The 19,508-nt window shown below is 45.6% G+C and overlaps 1 protein-coding gene across 19 annotated transcripts in view; it reads right to left on the bottom strand.

Annotated features, from left to right (window-relative positions):
- Nucleotides 1–19,508, bottom strand: part of nrxn1a (neurexin 1a) — a 147,253-nt gene that overhangs the window by 118,169 nt on the left and 9,576 nt on the right. For 11 of the 19 annotated variants that reach the window (XM_031583146.2, XM_031583143.2, XM_031583152.2 and 8 more), the window contains exons 3-5: nucleotides 19,011–19,025; nucleotides 17,299–17,328; nucleotides 16,544–16,555 (exon numbers count right to left, since the gene is read on the bottom strand). The exons of 2 other annotated variants lie outside the window; for them this stretch is intronic. In XM_031583146.2, coding sequence (XP_031439006.1) covers nucleotides 16,544–16,555; nucleotides 17,299–17,328; nucleotides 19,011–19,025 — 57 coding nt within the window. The remainder of the gene's footprint in view (nucleotides 1–16,543; nucleotides 16,556–17,298; nucleotides 17,329–19,010; nucleotides 19,026–19,508) is intronic. 6 more of the 19 variants (XM_031583153.2, XM_031583148.2, XM_031583155.2 and 3 more) reach the window with 3 other exon arrangements.

Below are 19,508 nucleotides of genomic sequence, written 5' to 3' on the forward strand. Positions count from 1 at the left end.
GAACGTCACAGAGACAAGAGAGCTGCAGTGGTGTGATGTGAATTAACAGTTGAAAGTCATTGCAAGCCTATAACGCAGTTGCTAAAGATTTGTTGTGTCAAATTGCAGTTGCCAGCTTTTAGATTGCTTGCACCTCACGGCTTTTGTGGGGCAATGTTATATGTATGCAAAGGCATTGCTATGGAAACGCTGGTGCTGTTGCAAGATGCAGCCCCAGCAGTGTGAACCCCCTGGTTTTAAAAAAAACGCTTTGTTGCAACAAGTTGCTGGTCTCAAGTAGTTGCAGCTCGTCTTTGGCCTTTCCTGCCATCTCCTGTAACACGATGGGAGCCGTGACAGTGTCTCTCATACCACACAGAGAGCTAATTACTAACAGAAGAGGATCCATTGCGCTTGTATTTCCCAGTGGATCCCTGGATCCCTGCAGGAGGCATGGCCTCACGACCTGATTCTCAGACCACCATCCCTCCACGCTCACCTGTTAATCAATCCTCTCCTCTCCTCTCCTCTCCTCTCCTCTCTCCCACTGCCTTTAAGCACTTTCGCTTCTCTATTATTAATGGCCTTCAATCCCACCCCCCCGCAGGCCCGATGGAGGAGGCTGAGAGGAGCCTCTGGCTCCACACTAGCACGGCACTGGAGCCCCACAGGAGCGCTGGCTGCAGCCCTGCACCACACTGCTGCACCGCACTCCTGTATATTTAAAAGAGGGGGAGGGGGAGAGGTCAGAGCTCCAGGGTCACACGGGCCTGTGCCCCTTGGGGTGGAGGCAGAGAGTCCATTACATGTCCATTAAATATTCAGGCGTTGTGTACACAATCACACCCACAGACAATAACCCAGGCACGCACAAGTGAGAGAGCGTGTGTGCACATGTCTGCATGTCTGTGTGTGTGTGTGTGTGTGTGTGTGTGTGTGTGTGTGTGTGTGTGTGTGTATGTGTGTGTGTGTGTGTTTTTTGGCTGCAGGCTGCATCTGGGTGTAACATTCTCTCCTTCGGGCACAGCCATTCCCCAGGTCTCTGAAAGCCCGGAATGCTACCATCTCTCTCTTTCCCCTTCCTCTCTCTCTCGCTCCCCTTCCTCTCTCTCTCTCTCCCCCTTCCTCCCTCCCCCCTGCAGCCACTGCTGGCAGTGAAAAATGACTGCAATATCCCAGCAGCCACAGAAGAGTCTGTCAGCAGTCTAAATTCAGCACCTTACCAGATCCCCCACGCCCCCTCCCTCTTTCTCTCTACCGCCCTCTTTTTTCCCTCCGCCACTTCCTCTCTCTGTCTCTCCCCGGGCCTGTTCTTGCCCCTCTCTGCCTCTCCCAGTCCTGTTCTTGCCCCTCTCTGCCTCTCCCCATCCTGTTCTTGCCCCTCTCTGCCTCTCCCCCGTGCCTGTTCTTGCCTCTCTCTGTCTCTCCCCCGTGCCTGTTCTTGCCCCTCGCTGCCTCTCCCTCATCCCCTCTTCCCCTTCTACCCATTCTCTGTTGCCTTTCAGTTAAGTTACAGCCCTGTCAAACCAAACCCATTTGGGAGGACAAGCACACCCGCTAAATATGTCGGCTGTCTGCGGGTTTATGAGCACATATACCCACTTTGAGCAGAGGGCGGGTGGGTTGCCAGTTTGAAGACTGGGCTGGAGCGAGCAGGAGGGTACAGCTAAGACGGAGCACGGCGGCAGAATCCATGAAGGGGACACTTCACCAGCCGAGGCGTCTACTCATCAATCTCTCACGCATCGTCACCAAAGATATTTACTGGGGTGTCTATCTCTGGAGACTGTAGACCATTCCAAGAGTGCCACAGCACAGCAAAATACAACTGCAGTAGTGTTTGACACCCACTGCTACACAAACCGTTCCTTTGTTGCTCTGAGTGTTTTTCAGATGAGTAGAAGTTTTGGGCACAGGTAGGTTTTGGTGTTTCAACAGGCACCGTGCGATTCAGACATTTCCACTGCATGACATGACCTACTATAAATAATCCCTAAACATCTGTTAAATTTATGACTGGGTTAATGGTTTGTTGGGGCATAGTTACATCCATAGCATGTATATAAAATTTTATTTCATTGTATTTCATTACTTTGACATTTAGACAACTGGACCACAGTCACCACAAAAAGCATATTGCTTCTTAAAGGGACATCACGGGGCCAGTGCTGCCATATAGCCACATGAGGAGAGAGCCTGGTCTGCTCTCTATAGTGGACATCTCAAACCCTATCTGCCCTCTGCCATATAGCCACATGAGGAGAGAGCCTGGTCTGCTCTCTATAGTGGACATCTCAAACCCTATCTGCCCTCCTCCCTCACAGTTTCCATTTTCTAGAACGGTACTTTCCATCAGATAAAAAATGAAAACAGATGCAGACACACAAGAGAGAGGCAAGAGATAACCCAGATGACTGACAAGACATCTCAAGGTCAAAACTAGTACAATCTAACATAATCTTGTTACAAAAGTAACATGAATTTTCATGAATATTCTATATATATAGATTCAATCTGTATGGCCAGTGAACATTTTGTGTCTCTACTGTACTCTACCTGTGAAGAAAATATACCAATAGTTTGACCAAAATGTATTCTGCACCAACTACCGATTTAAAGCTCATATGGTACGTGTGTGGCATTAAAGCTTTTTAAAAGTACCAATCACTGTGCTGATGTATTTTTTTTTTTTAAAGCTTGCAATTCAATAAGCTCCTGAGCAATTTCCATATTTCCAATTTGACAGGTTGTACTTGTGGTAGAAATGTGAATTTATTGGGTTGCTATCCACTCAGGCGAGGCGGCGCGCGGCTCTTATCGTGGAGAGAGAAGCGAGGACCTCATTGTCACTTGCACACAGCTCATCCCTCACATTCATTAGCACAACATCAAAGCGCAGAAATGAATATGGATTATTGGAAACCTTTGTTAAACCAAGCCGTTCCATGTTCCATCATCATTTTCTTTTCACTAAAACTCTTTAATTTTTCAAGTTAAAACAATTGATAAGAGACTGAAAATGGCATAATATCCATTATAAATTTGGACGAAAACTGAGTGGTGGCAAACTGGCCTGTTTGCTACGACATATCCAGCCTATTTGTGTCTGATTTTCTTATATTTCTATGTAACTACTGATAAAAAAAAACATTAAAAGCAAAAAGGATAAACCCACTAAACAACCGCAGTGAAATCAGAATGACTGGTGCCAGTGGCCAGAGTGTATTCAATCATTTTAAATCTATGTCATTAACCGTCATTCCTCCTTCAAATCCCATGCAAAAGGGAGAAAATATATAAGCACTGCCAAACACGCTCCAACCTTGTGATGTTGGCCTGACTCATTCACACACTGTGAATCACAGACAGTGTGATGGTCTTGGCTCTGCATTTTCTAAGCAACCTCTCTGCCAGTTGTGACAATGCTCAACTGCTCTCCAGTGCCAATGAGAACATTCAATTCTGTTTTTAAATTCATTCTCGGTTTCCAGGACAACCCTCTTTTGTCTCAGCTTCATGAAACAGTGTGTGTGTGTGTGTGCTGCAGTGTGTGGCTCCTGCCTGCGTCTGAAGAAAGCACACAGAACGAGAAGCGGCGCATGAGGGACTCACACGGCTGCAGTAAACAACTCCAAGCAAACCTTCAGCATTGTGCAAAATAAAAGAGGGTTTACATATATAAGCAATGCAGATCATAATCCTTATGCGGGTGGGGCTTCTATGCTGAAGGTTCTGAGACAATACATTTAGAACTTTTGTTGGAAAAAGGCATTGTTTGTCATTATTACAGACTAGGTACGTTTAGGCATATGACTGTGACTACAGGTACACACACACACACACACACACACACACACACACACACACACCCCACACACACACTGCCATAGGGAACATATACATATAACGGCATGTACAACCAAGTTGCTGTCTAAGCAGTGGGGTTAGTGTGGTGCCACACGGAGTTCATACTGTCCCTGTCCGAGCAGCAGGGTGAGTGGGCAATCACAAGGCAACACCCAAAGCAGATGGCATTTGGCATCCGCCGAAGAGGGCTAGAGTTCAAGGTGACTCACAGATATAGAGCGGGGGCCACACATGAGAGGAAGAGCAAGAGAGGGCGGAGAGGAACACACAGAGGGAGTGAGGGAGGGAGGGAGGGCTAGAGAGATGACACGAATGGGAGAGAGAGACACTGAGCGAGAGAGGGAGAGAGAGAGAGGGAGAGGGAGAGGGGAAGGAAAAAAACAGGAGTGAAAGGAGTGTTTTATGCCCTCCAGCCTTTGGCCAGCCCATTAAAGTCAGATTAGGAGGGTAATGTGTGGGACTCCTGTTAAAAGCGCAATCTGCTCCACACGCAGCCACAGGTGCGGCCGAGGGACGGCCTTTATGATCAATAAAAATGACATTGATCTCAATTTGAGTTGACGCTGTCCTTTCAGGGCCAATGCCGAGGAGGCACACTCGTCCTGGAATGATGCCCATAAATGCTTGGCTGTTGATACTTTGTGTTATTTCTGTCAGCGTTGGCTGACGCCTTTAAGCAGTTTTAAATGTGTGTGTGTGGGGGGGGGGGGGGGGGGGGGGAGATGATAGCGATATGCAGCACGGGGTGAGTTCAGTAAAAATGGGCCCAGTACATCAAATTAATTGCATTTTAAAATCTGTCCAATTTACCAGGGTTATTTTTTCCGCATTTGCATGTACAGAAAGACTTCCTTAATTAGCGGCAGTCAGGCAGTCATGGACACATTTTAAACAGGAGCGGTTGGGTGTGTTCAGAATAGAAATAAGCCCATCCCTATCTAGACTGGATAGTGTCTCTGCAGGGAACAGCGGGGTGTTGGGTGGGTACGCTCAGATTAGAGAGCTGCTGTGGAGCCCACACGACTCAACCCAGAACACATGAGGAGACAGCTCAGGTGGAAGGATGCGGACTATAAATATTCCACATATATAACACAGAAGAAGTGTGGATTAAATAAGGATTTAAATGACATCACCATTCTTCTAGTCTAGAGTACTATTATGCAGGCATGTGTAAACATCACAATGTACGTTTTAAAAAAGGTATTAGTCAATGACAGCTGGTGCTTTTGCAGCTTAATTGCCCAGAGCAGCAGGGCGGACAGAATGGAGATGGGTTCTGTGTGCTTACGTCTTCTCCTTTGTTAAAAAGATAGTCCATCATTAATTTAAGGACACATAACTAATTGATGTTGCTCAGCAAACTTCCAAAACAATTGGACTCAGCAAAAACATCTCGTCTTAGCGTTTAGAATCCCTGCTTGCTGTATTTGTTTTGGGTTGGAAAGGTGACCATTTTAGGACCAAAAAACTAAAAATGCATACATAAATTATGGTGAGCTAGTTCTCCATATTTGGCATGTGTCTAGGCCTCTGATTTACATTTACATTTACATTTACATTTAGTCATTTAGCAGACGCTTTTGTCCAAAGCGACGTACAAGGGAGAGAACAGTCAAGCTAAGAGCAATAAAAAAGCATGGTGTAACAATAAATACTACTTTACATGAGAATTCGAAAAAACAACAACCTAGAAAAGAGGAAAAAGAAGTGCAGGAATGTAACTGCTGAAGTGCAAGTTAAGCGCTAGTCAGGTGCCAGTTAGGAGGGGAGGTGCTCTCTGAAGAGTTGGGTCTTCAAAAGCTTCTTGAAGGTAGAGAGGGACGCCCCTGCTCTGGTAGTACTAGGATTTATGTACTAATGATCTGCGGCCCAGTCTCTCCAGAATAAAGCGAGAACAAATGTTCCCAGAGCACAGCTTTGTATCTCACACTCCGTGCCACACCCCTAATGTACTGGCCTGTACGGCACGGACGACTGTGTGCGCCCCGTGCCACACCCCTAATGTACTGGCCTGTACGGCACGGACGACTGTGTGCGCCCCGTGCCACACCCCTAATGTACTGGCCTGTACGGCACGGACGACTGTGTGCGCCCCGTGCCACACCCCTAATGTACTGGCCTGTACGGCACGGACGACTGTGTGCGCCCCGCGCCACACCCCCTAATGTACTGGCCTGTACGGCACGGACGACTGTGCGCTCCGTCTGAGCAGCTCGATGAAACTGTCACTTCTTTTTTCAGGTCAGAAGAAGCTGATAAGTTAACAAGGATTGTATGCACAGCAACCCTGCATTGGCATCAAACATTCCACTATAGGGACAGGAGTCTGAAAGCCACGGCTGTGAAGCTGGAGAGTCTTTGAGGCAGTGAGGTGTGATGAAGCACAGTCCTGTACTGTAATCTGTGGGGCAGTAAACAGATCGTATGTGGTAGGGTTGAGGGTGTGGGGATAAGGCTAACAAGGCTTAGGAAAGTAAAGGAGGATTGGATTCATACTACCCATTCCTGCCCCTAACCAAGAAGGTATCATTGACCCATCTCTCACTACCTAGATTAACCTAGATTAAGACCCATCTCTCACTACCTAGATTAACGATTAAACCGTGTTGTGTCATCATCTCACTGGAACAATAGGCAATTCCATTCTACTGATTATTCTAAAACATAATTAAAAGACAAAAGGCTAACAGTGATAACAATTTGATGCCAACTGACATATTGCCGGTTTAACTGAGTGAATAAGCAAGTTATTTGTTATGAAGGAGACAACCAGTGTTGTGCACGTTCACACCTCTCATGAACTAGTTCAAAGTTCAGTTCATACAAGTAAACATGAATCGTTCACGTTCATAGGTCACCATTTCAATTCTGAACTAGTTCATAGTTCAGTTCATTTTTTTTTGAATTATTGCTAATTTTTCAGGAGGACATAATTTGCACAGAAAGGTGAGATTTTTACTGTCGGAAACTTTATCAGACAGTGTGTAAAACTCCAACAAGGGCATGTACACTAAATGAAAGACCGCTCAAAAGTTAGCATAGGTAAACCCTGTAACACTCGTATTTGTACATTAGCAGTTTATGCTAAGCGAGTTCACGAACAGTGTATCATGCTAGATCAATTAAGTGACAGTGCTCGTAACAATTATGAGAAAGCTAAACTATAACAAACACATAATGACAAGGTAGGCTACAAAGTCAAACTCATGTATACATGGACAAGTGCAACGTTCAATTATGTGAAAAGATGCCCGAAGTTAACTGCCTCTCCATCTAAATATGCCGTGAAGCGATATCAAAACATTGCACCGTGAGAAGTGGAGTCACATGACCAACGCAATTACCAAATATGGTCATTTACCGAAACATGGTCTGTCTGGGCAATTTAACAAATAATTACTAAGGCCTTTTTACTGAGGTACTGAGCAACGACATGTTACAAGCATTCGATTTAGACAGCGTCTTTCCTCAGTAGAAGGAAAACATTCCGTAATGTTTTAGCTAGACCTGAGTGGCGCTGGACCTCAGATAATATGAACGTGTTCGCCGTTCAAATTCATTATTTGTCATGAAGTTGCGTTCAGTTCATCGTTCTCATAAAAATGAACGTGTTTTTGAACGCGTTCATGCACAACACTGAAGACAACCACCTCAGACTAAAGAAAGTGGACTGTAGAGAATCCTGATCCTGCAGGTCTACCTTTTGCCAGCCCAACCCCCACGGGCCAGCAGGTCTGAGGTTAACCCAGCTCCCCGTCAGCCCGTGGGACAGCAGGGTGCTGACTGTCGTGAGTTTGGCAGGTCAGCAGCACAGAGGACAAGCCACAGCCCCCTCTCCCTCTCTCCCTCTCTCTCTCTCTCTCTCTCTCTCTCCCTCTCTCTCCCTCTCTCTTTCTCTCCCTCTCCCTCTCTCTCTCTCTCTCTCTCTCTTTCTCTCTCTCTCTCTCTCAGGAGCCTATCACACCCCTGCACACAGGGCCAAAATCCAACAAGCCAGCAGGAAAATCCAAACACACAGGTGCGGACAGCCCAGGCCGCTGTGCTCTGCCTGTTAACCATTCTATTTCCCTCTGTCTGTCTGTATGTCTGTCTGTCTCTCTGTCTGTCTGTGTCTGTCTGTCTGTGTCTGTCTGTCTGTCTGTCTGTGTCTGTCTGTCTGTCTGCTCTCCCTCCCTCTCCTTTGGCTTCACTGGGAGGTGAGGTGCGGCAAATTCAGAAGCTTTGTGACTCACAAGAAAATGAATCACAACCCACAAGCCCCTTTTCTCTCCTGGCAAGGCATTGAGCGTGAAGAGGACATGCTTAGCAGCCTTTCCCATGCATATTTACAGATTTCAATACACAAGCTGTCAGCCCTCATCATTGTCAGAGGTTACGTTTCGAACGTTATTTGTGTGTGTCAGTCTTTCTGTGTGTGTGCGTGAGTGAGCGAGTGAATTTAATCACTCAAAAGGTCACCCAGTTGTGCACAGCACTGAAAACCGTAAAACAGAATTAGATGGCATGGCCCTTTTCTGCACATATGCAAAACATCCCAACTGTTAATCCCGCTATAAATCATGGCATTAAACCAGCAAACCACAAAGTAATGAAACTCATAAATTCATTTGATTATAAATGACTCTCCAAGAGGATCAGCAGTCCAGTGTGAGGTGAGCAGCCAGGAGATGGATGTTGACGAGGGGTGGCCGAGGACAGATTTACTCCCCGAGAAAATGAAACAGAGATCAGTTCGGGGGGGGTGGGGTGGGGGGGGGGTGGGGAACTGTACCCATCCCCCAATTATCTCTCCTTCTATCCCTCACCCTCTGACCTCACCTCCCTGTCTTTCTCTCACTCTATCTCTTCTTTCCTCTTCTCCCTCTCAACCTTCTCCCTATCTCTCTATCCCTCGTACCACGACGATCCATCTCTCTCTCTGACAGGTTTCTGTCACGTTTGTCACTCTGGGCAATCAATGAGGGGACATTGATCTGGGCTCTCGGGCCTCTGTGGCCCTCACCTGGGAGACAGGCCAGTCTGTTTGGCATTCATCTCTCTGGCTCTCGTCATTTCTCCCTTCCCCTCAATATTTTTGAGGGCTTTTCAACTCTTTCCATTTGTCTTCTGTTTCTGTGTTTTATGCTTAATCTCTCTGAGCTATCATCATCTTTGACAGAGAGGATTGTCTGCCACCAAAACCATTTCAATCTCAAGCTAGGCTTTATCCATTTGTTTCAATATTTTTTGTGTTGCTATTTTGTACGTCTGCACACCTCTTTTTGCTATACGGCCTGCTGCTCCACACTGAGAAAGATTCATCTCGACACTGCCTCTGTCCGACTTCAACCCAAGGCAAAGGGTGAAGTCAGTGAGGCGCTACAATTAAACAACCAAACGTCCATCACCGCGCTCTCAAATGTCACCACTGGTCAGCACATCGCACATGTCTGTGTTCACACAGCCGCCCTGGGAGGAACGTGTGTGTCAAAGGCCGTGACATTTGTGCCGGCATAGGACAGAGGAGCCGGAGAGGTGCTGCACAGGCTGCTTCTGCTGGTGACTCAGCAGGGCCATTCTGAGTCATAATAACACCACAGCAGTGGCAGAAAAATGACCATCCTTGTAGCCCAGTGTGATCATTAGGAATGTTCATGTATCATTAAGGTGTTTTTATTATTAGTATTATTATTATTATTATTATTATTAGTATTTCATTGAGAAGTGGTAATGAAAATTGGTTTTAAATTGAGTTACTTCAGTATTGAAGTGGAACAGTATTTCTTTTTAAATCAAACCTACAATAACTAACTAAGCACTGAGTGGTCCCTGTTAGTCTGTTTTGCGAGTTTGCTTGTCTGGCTCTTGTTGTAATAACAGTGCCATCCGCTTAGATGAAAAGAGCTGCTATTCATAGCACAGGCACACAAATATGACGCTCAATAACAGACCAACTAGTGAGTAATGCTGCAAGGTAACACACAAACCCCCCTGCTTGTGATAACTTCCATCGTCTACAATTTAGCAATGACAACGTTATTCGATACAAATGCCATATAGGCGATTTAACCTATACACATATACTATGTCCACACTTTTCCTGGAAAGACAGCCCCCCCTAAAAATCCATACCACTCTTTCATTATGGACTTTTAGAGTGAGGAAGGAGAAGGAGAAGGAGGGGGAGGTTGAAGAAGCTATTTCCAACTGCCTTTTAAATACAGACCAGCTCCAGATCTATACAGGAAGCACCAGCTGTGAGCCGATATCCAGGCTGCTTTCAGTGCCCTTGCTCAACAAGCTCGCAGACTTGGAGACAATGTGTGTGTTTTTTTACTTTCAAAATGCCACCGCCAAAGGCTACGCTATTTAGTATTTGACTGGGCAGTTCCATAAGCCATCTGCACCTTGTGAGAAGGAACGTAAGTCAATACGGCACGAAAAAAACACATATACACCAATGATTACCTGGTATAACACAACGATTCACCTTGATTTTGAGAGAGCCAAATGTTCAGAGCCTGCAAACGGAGCAACTTATGCCGGAGAAATCAATTCAAAATTCATTTCAGTGAGGCCTATAATACATTTACAATTGGCCCGGCTTAATGACATTTGAGATCAAACCGGCGCACTGTGGCTAGGCAGACCGATCATGGAATCGTTCCAAGCGCTCAAATGAAAACCCCTTTCCAAAACCCGGTGAATGACATCTGCTGATTGCTTTTTGATTTGATTAGAGGGCTTTAATGAGAGAACCATTTCATTAGCAATGATCGGACATACATAGAAAGGCGACAGTGAAGCCATCTTGCCCTTTTGGCTTTTCAAGAGACGCCCGGCCCAGACACAGACCTGCACTGTCTGGAGGTCTAATGGGGCTGCCTGTGTCAGAGAAGACAAATCATTAACGGCTCCTGACAGAACCACACGACACCCAAAACACAAGTTATCAGACCACCCCAGCCACGCGGGAGGATGCTTGGCCTAGCATTGCTGTACTACAACGGGGGATGCTGGGATGGGGCAATATTGAGAAAGGAGGGGGGGGGGGGGGGGGCACACATTCGGATTGGGTTAAAACATAATAAGTGTGCTATATGATCAATTTATACGTACATCTGCTCAAAGTGCCTGTAAAAAGGCCCCCACTTCAAAACAATACTCACAGACACTGTGCCAGGAGTCCAATCTGTCTTGTGAATTCTATTCAGAGCATTCAAAAATGGTGATTAACAGACTGGAATTTTAGTAGGCCTGTACTTTATCCTCCAGATACAATTCATCAGTGAGATAAAACCACTAATATTAAAAGACCCTGAAAGAATTTCATGTTATTGTGAAATTTTCATTGAGGCTCCAAACCAATTTGAAATTGATAAAAATAATTTACAGTTCCCATTGTAGTATATACCTAAGACAGCTGATGCCTCAGGGCTGGTCAGTCATGGCCGAAGTGAGCATTCTGCACACGAGGCCACTTCAGGGATTTTTTTTATCATATCTTGAAACCCCTTATTAAGTCTCAAGTGAAAGTGAAGTGAAATATCCCGATCCAATCCAACTGGAACATTGGGTTTGAGTGAAACTGGTGCCCAATTTGTGATAAGGTCTCACATGGTGCTGGCAGTTTAGAGATACAGGGTTTGAACTCCTGAAGGCTATAATACATGGTGCACACACACACACACACACACACACACACACACACACACACACACACTGCAGCCTGCTCCATGAGGAAATTATTTCTCTTTTCTGGCTTTCTCAAAAAGCCTCTTTTAGCTAAGCTATGTCAGTTCCATTTGGCAGCATTTTTCCCTCTTCCTAAGAAATGCTTTTGAACTTTAATGTGAATGAGAATCATGGTAGACAAGATAGTAACGCAAAGGCAGTGTCTTTTAAATAAGTGATTCGCTAACATTGGGGAAGAGGGAGCAGTTTATTCTTGTAATTGCCAATTGTGACCTTATTGTACCAAATTGCCAATTATGACCTTAATGACCTCACAGAAAGATATATATATATTGATGTTGACTCCCTATCTTTCCAGGCAAAAGCTTTTCAGATGGTTTCATAAGTGCTTTACAGATGAATGATGGTTTCATAAGTGCTTTACAGATGAATGACATACAGTATGAACTCAACTAGACCTTTGGAGCGTTAGGGGTCTGCATAGTCAACCATGAACCTCCCTAAATATGAAATAAAAATCATCATCATCGTATGTATGTCCTCATGTATCAAACGCGTACTGTTAATTGTACCAAAACGTGACCTGATTATTTTTCGGAAATCATCCCACTGGAGCACAACATGCCGTCTACGGCACCAGATGAAATGGATGACCATCTGCTGCGTGTGTGTGTGTCACACCAAGCACTGAATGAAACCATCAGACGCAGGTCTTTATGTGACGGCACTTATTATGACACAAGACGCCGCACAGCACACTGCTTCACTTCCCCACGGCTCACACTACATTTGAGAGTGAAGCATCCAGGAAGAACATGAATGTGACAACAATGCTAATGTAAAAGGTGACAATAATGCGACTGACTGATTCACCTCCTCCCCATTTTGCTCTAACGAAGCTGATGTGTAAATTGATGCAGATGTAGTTTACCTAACTGAGCTACATATATACATACATGCGCTGGTTCGAAATGAACCTATACTCCACATTCTATATTGAATGGGGGTTTTGTTTTGATTCTCCCTGACTGTTTAAATGTGTATTTTAAGGTCAAAAGGTGAAATGGAGTATGTTAGGGTCAAATCAATGGTGGGACGCATAAATATAACTTATAGCATGAATAAAATGTGGGAGATGCTTGAGTTATGCATTAACAGTGAAGGCACACAGGAGATTATCGGGACAGGTTCCCCCAATGACATTTAGCATTGAGGGATCTTTTTTTTCCAGATTATCTTTATTACTCAGCTAAAAGAGCACCACACAAAGATTATAATACCATGCTTACACTTGTCACTGACACTACACGGGGTAACACAGTGCTGTAATGATGGAGCACATAGAGGGTGGGATGACTTTACGGCATAATGGAGAGACTGCTGAGCCGCCATGTTGTACTACGCCATCTATTTCATTCTATTTCATTTCAATGTCCTAGCTTTTGTCTTCCCCCTCAATGGTGTGTTCAGAGCAGTGCCTGCATGAATGGACTGTGAATGTGGCGGTGCCTCATTTTGGGAGTAATTTAGCGGGCTGTTCCGCCTTTGTAATTACATTAACGAGGCATCAGAATTGTCGTGCCGAGCGTAATGGGATTTTAAATGCGTATTGATCAACACGTCACATGCCAGCTTTTCAACTCGTCCTGTTCCACGGCAATGACAAGGATGCGAGTAAATGATGAAATCCGAGGTGGGGGGTGGGGAGGGATGCTGGGTGAGGGGGTTGTGTTGTAAATGCCTCCCGTGTCCAATCTCCGACACTCATCGAACGCTAAGAAAACAACTCAATGTGGCTTCCTGAAGGAGCGGACAATGGAGAACTAAGTGTTGGTGAAGGAAAAACGATTCACAACGTCCCCCCCCCCTCCCCCCTCCTATTTCCATTTGGACAGGTGCATGCTTTGCAATCCTGAAGATTAGCTATAAATAATAAAACTGCCAACTTCCTTGTACCGCGGAATGTCAATTAGGCTTAATGTATTCTAATTTGGCAAAAGCATCGTCCCACCTGCACAGGCTCCCGGGCAGCCACTCACAGAGAGCTCCTCAGCTGAAACAGCACCACCAGACCCGACCAAGCGGCCACCGCAAAACAGCTTAGCTTCTGTCCTCGGCCTTTCAAGTCCACAGTAAACGAACGAGGGACTCATCTGCACATCTGAATGCAGACAAGTGTAAACACAGACATGCCAATAGAGGAAGAAGAAGAAAAAGAAGAAGAAGAAGAAGAAAAAGAAGAAGAGTAGAAGAAAGAAGATGAGAAAGCGAGAGAGGGGAAGACTCTGCATAGCTTTGCATATTTAAGATGAGAAAGCACAAGGAGAGGAGCGTAGCTTTGCATATTTTAAAGATTTGTTTTTGTCTTCAGTAAGGAACTAATACAGTGGATTCACAGGCACACTGCCACAAGACAAGGTGACCATCTATTGTAATGCAGAGGGTAGCGTACACCGAAAATATAAAGTCATTCCATCGCTGCATACGGAGTCTTGGCTTTTAAGGCATCAAAAAAGACCAAAACAATGCCACGTTTGATCTTTCTTACACTTACTAACACAAAGCTATTTGCAAGAGCCTTTGGACATGTTTGAGTATCTTTGCCTGAGGTGTGTTGTATGCCGTATTTAAAAAGATTTTCTAAGGCTGTTAAGCGAACTTCAAATTCATTGACACGAAACTGAACTGGCTTTGACGCTTCTGCCAGCTTTAAGGCAAGCATGATCTCTTGGCAGGCTGTGTAAAAGCCGAGGGAGGATTAAGTAACGCACATCCATTTAACTGCTCGTGATTTCACGAGCACCTCTCCACCCCAAATGGAAGACATCAGCTTCAAACGTTTACTACATGTGAGTGGCATCTCATTTGCATGTATTGCCTCATTATGGAAAAAAAAGTATGTCTTCTTCATTTACACCAAGATGAAAGTAAATCGCACATATCTCTCTCACACACACACACACGCACACAAAATCACAAACATAAATCTACCCTGAAGGTGAAACACATTTGTTGGATGGGAACCATAGTGGTTAGGGTCACACCGTGCACGGACCATTTCATTCCATTTCAGAGATATATGAAACCAAGTTCTCTGTGAAGAATGGAGGGGACCAAAAATAAATAAACAATAACAACAAAAACAAACAAACACAAATATATATATATATATACCTGAGAACACAGGGAGGAGAGAGAATGCTCTCAGACACATGGGAAGCAAAAGACAGACTAGTAAAACCTCTTTCTCACACACACACACACACACACACACACACACACACACACACACACACACACACACACAGCCTAGAAACTCTGATTGAATTCCACAGCACCTACCTGTTCTCCAACATCATGGCATCATGGGTACCCGCTCCCTTACCCCATACGCATCTTAAGAGTGAGAAATGGGCACGCCCTGGGGCAGAGACTCACTGTGGGCATCATAATGCTCCTGTGCATATGGCATGCAGTGGGTGTGCAGTGGGTGTGCAGGGTCTGCCAGGGTGGGTGGGGTGGTGGGGAAGGTGACAGGGGAGCCCGAATGATGGGCGCAGGAATGGAAGTGGCCACTGAGAGAAAGAGAGAGACAGAGAGAGGGAGAGAGAGAAAGAGAGAGAAAGAGAGAGAAAGAGAGGAAGAGAGAGACAGAGAGAGAAAGAGAGAGAGGGAGAGAGGAAAAGAGAGACAGAGAGAGGGAGAGAGAGAAAGAGAGAGAAAGAGAGAGAAAGAGAGGAAGAGAGAGAAAGAGAGGAGAGAGAGGAGAGAGAGAGAGAGGAGAGAGAGAAAGAGAGAGAAAGAGAGAGGAAGAGAGAGAAAGAGAGAGAAAGAGAGAGACAGAGAGAGGGAGAGAGAGGGAGAGAGAGAAAGAGAGAGAAAGAGAGAGGGGAGAGGAAGAGAGAGAAAGAGAGAGGAAGAGAGAGGAAGAGAGAGAGGGAGGGAGAGAGAAAGAGAGAGGGAGAGAGAAAGAGAGAGACAGAGAGAGGGAGAGAGGAAGAGAGAGAAAGAGAGAGGAAGAGAGAGAGGGAGGGAGAGAGAAAGAGAGAGGGAGAGAGAAAGAGAGAGACAGAGAGAGGGAGAGAGAGAAAGAGAGAGGGAGAGAGAAAGAGAGAGGAAGAGAGAGAAAGAGAGAGAAAGAGAGAGAAAGAGAGAGAGGGAGAGAGAGAGAAAAAGAGAGGTGCAGGGTTGTACTCACCTGTGTCAGAGGTTCATGGGGCTCTCCAGGGCAGCGGTGTGAGTGAGAGGCAAGAGCAAGAGGCGCGGCCCAGTGAGCCACAGCTCCCCTGAGCATTGCCGCGGTGACAAGCAGAGGCGAATGGTTGTCATGGGAGACTTGACGTGGTGTGATGTTCTTACCTGTTTGTGTGAAACGAGCTGGGCCGCATCCCATCGCACCATCACACCAATAACACAGTAACAGTGTGCATATATAACACATAACTTCACCATTTATGAACTGCACGTCAGTTAGACAAGTAAAATGCTTCACACCTTTGCTCCGGAAGGTGATTTGTTTTCAGTGCAATCCTGAGAAGGAGGAGAACCTGACAGGTAAAAAAAAAACCATCCTACCCAGTGGAAACATGGACATTCGTATCATGTTATTCAAGTCCCCCAGGCTGACTGGTGTGATCTAATTAGCCTGCTGTTGTGAGAGGGTTTTTCCCTTTCCTGGAAGACTCGGAGCCAACTCAGAGCCATGAGACACACATGAGGAAAGAATCTAATCAAGGAGAGACTAGTGGCCCCAAACTGCGTCATCAAATGTACGGTGGCATATTGGTGTGTCGGTGACAAGAGAACAGGGACAGCTGCCGGCAAACTCAACCTTCACATCTCCAGCAAGATCACCTACCTTTGTCAGTCACTCCTCACACATGTTGAGGTTAACCACAGAATCAATTGACCATCAGCATATAGGACACAAACACATGTATAAAGCCAAAGGCAGAGGAATATACATGGGAAACAGACATTCATACATATCTTAAGGAATAAAAGAAAAACATATAGGTACCTTTACTTTTACCTATGGTATTGATACAGTGTGTTCCATGAGCAGAGATTCCAGAGACAGAGGGGAGGAGCACACAAAAGAAGAGGAAAGGCAACAGTGAGAGTTGTGACCTTATGTAAGATTAAAAGAGTAAGGAAATGTCAAGCTGTCTCATTACCCACACCATGCATTAGCCAGAGTGGTAAGGAGCAAGCAGAGGAGATAGGAGGAGAGGAGAGGAGAGGAGAGGAGAGGAGAGGGCCATGCTAGAATATGGATGGGGAAACAAGGAGGCGAATACAAAATGGAGGAGGGATCCAGACAAGGCAAATTGTCTCCCAGAAAAGCAGAAAGCAAACCACTGCCATTCCAACGCCACTGGTATGAGACGTACTTCCCTCAACACAAGCACACATGGACAAGGATGGAATCGACATTCAACAGCAGATGACACAAACAACACACAAAAAAAACGACAACAAATATTCGACAGAAGAGCATGAGAGTAGCTGCCTGACGAAGGGAGGAAAAAAAAAAAAAAAAAAAACAATAAAAGGATAGAGACCAAACCATCCATCGACTCATCAGCATCAAGTCGGAAAGAAAGCACCTCCCCGGGGACATTACTACCAGCGGTGAGAGGGGAGAGATGGAGAGATGGAGAGATGGAGGGATGGAGAGGACAGAGATGGGGGAGGGGAGGAAGGACGGAGGCATGGAGGCGTGTGATGGAGGGCAAAGAGGGGGTATGGAAGAAAAGGAAGGCAAACCCATACCTTGGTCGGCCATCATCAGGTGTGCAAGACCTTGAGGGAAAACAAGAGCACAGTCAGCACAAAGAGAGGGATCATGGGGGAGGGTGTTTTTTTTTTTTTTGTACTCACTGACACGCAGACATCACCTGAGGCGGTGATGCCCACAGCACTGAGGTGAGAGGCATGGGGAGTGGGGACAGGAGGAGAGAGGAGGTTTATGGGAGTTTTTTTAAAAAATAAAGCATTCACTCAACCTGTATGGTTGCAATGCTTTGCCTGTCACATGAAGCACAGACATTTAGACTGAAATAAAGGTAGAGAGACAGTGATTGCTGTTGTTGGGTGGATAGGTGCCCACAGATGTACTTAATTATCATAACCTCCCCTCCCCTAGTGTTACATAATCACCAGGAAAGACAGAAATAACACATATACTGTAATGGGATATTCATACTAACAGGAATGAAGGGACCAAATATTCCCATTAAATCTGCCAAGTATATCAGAATGATTTTTTTCTCTGCCAGCCGTAACCACTTTGGCTGCAAGTGTTTCACATCCAATGCTTTCGTAGAACAAAAAGGAGAACTTCTATTCCACGTAGCACTCCAGCTAGCCTGGTGCAAAGCCCATCTCATTTTCCACCGGCTAGCCTATTACCTGCTCACCACTTTTAGCGACATGGCTTTTCCCTTTTTTTTATTCAAATAATACAAGATCTCGAGAGGAATGAATTATAATGGGACCCATATTTTACCTGTTGCGACTCTATCCTGTGCATTGGAGAAATCTGAGGGAAATGTAAAATGTGATTTGTCCACGGTACTTACCCTCTGTCCCTCGAGCACACAATGCAATTCGGGGGAAATTGACAGCGTTTCCCCGTCCCTGAATGTATGTGTGCTGATTTTCAATAGCTCTGATGCTTTATTCAGTATTCATTTGGGTGCACACATGTGTGTGTGTGTGTGTATGTGTGTGTGTGTGTGTGTGTGTGTGTGTGTGTGTGTGTGTGTGTGTGTGTGTGTGTGCATGTGTGTGTGTGCGTGTGTGTGTGTGTGTGTATGTGTGTATGTGTGTGTGTATGTGTGTGTGTGTGTGTGTGTGTGTGTGTGTGCGTGCGTGTGTGTGTGCATGTGTGTGCGTATGTGTGTGTGTGTGTGTGTGTGTGTGTGTGTGTGTGTGTGTGTGTGTGTGTGTGTGTGTGTGTGTGTGTGTGTGGGCACATATGTGTGCAGCCATGCCTTTCTGAGGAAGGGGCTGTTCCATATTCCTATGTGTATACGGCTGCCGCATTCTTTACCTCTGTTCTGGAAATAATGAGGGAGTGGCCTCAGTGTAATGGCCTGGGTAATGGGCAAACTCATGTGTGTGTGTGTGTGTGTGTGTGTGTGTGTGTATGCGGGCAAACTCATTCCCACCTGGTCTGTGCTCAACCGTGCCTTCCGCCAAACGCTTAAGCAGGGCAACAACAGAATGAACTTTTATACCTCGTACTCCATACCTGGATCCCAGCTGTCCAGCAGAGCCCCACTTACCGTACTCCAGGCCCAGGGGGAGACACAAACACACACAGTCCCCCTCTCACAAGAATCAGTTTGAAACATGAAGGGAGAGAGAAGGAGGTGGAAGGGGAAATGGAAAAAAAAAAAAAGAGAAAGAGAGAAAAAAGAGACAGACAGAGAGAGAGAGAGAGAGAGAGAGAGAAAATAGAAGAAAGGAAATTCACCCACCTCCCACATAGACTTCTTCGGAGGGAGCCGGCCGAGGCGAGGAGAGAGAGAGGAAGACATCGATTAAGAGGCATGCAGACTGGAGAGTGGCCCATTGCAAAAAAAAAAGGGTTACCGTGGTTACCATGCGTCAGACAAATAGTTGAACAAAGAATCCAGCATCCCATGCGAGTGCCCTTGGCCTGTGTTGGCTGCTCTGTATGCCAAAGACTAACTCCTATTTTGACAATACTCTTCCCCAGCCTCTGTTACTTTAGAGTGCTAGGGTAAAAATAGGATAAACCATGATGGTGTCTGAACGACATCTTAGGGAGGGAGGCATGCTCACACATGCTGTTGTGGTGGGCAAGAAGGTGGGGACTTGTGCTTTTTTCTTGGCACCATTCGATTTGGCATTATTTGATTTGGCATTATTCGATTTGGCATTATTTGATTTGGCATTATTTGCCATTTTTGGGGGATTGCAACCAGAAAAATAGGCAGTCCTTCAAAATCGAA

Source organism: Clupea harengus, chromosome 16 (genome assembly GCF_900700415.2).
Source record: "Clupea harengus chromosome 16, Ch_v2.0.2, whole genome shotgun sequence".
Lineage (NCBI taxonomy): Eukaryota > Metazoa > Chordata > Actinopteri > Clupeiformes > Clupeidae > Clupea > Clupea harengus.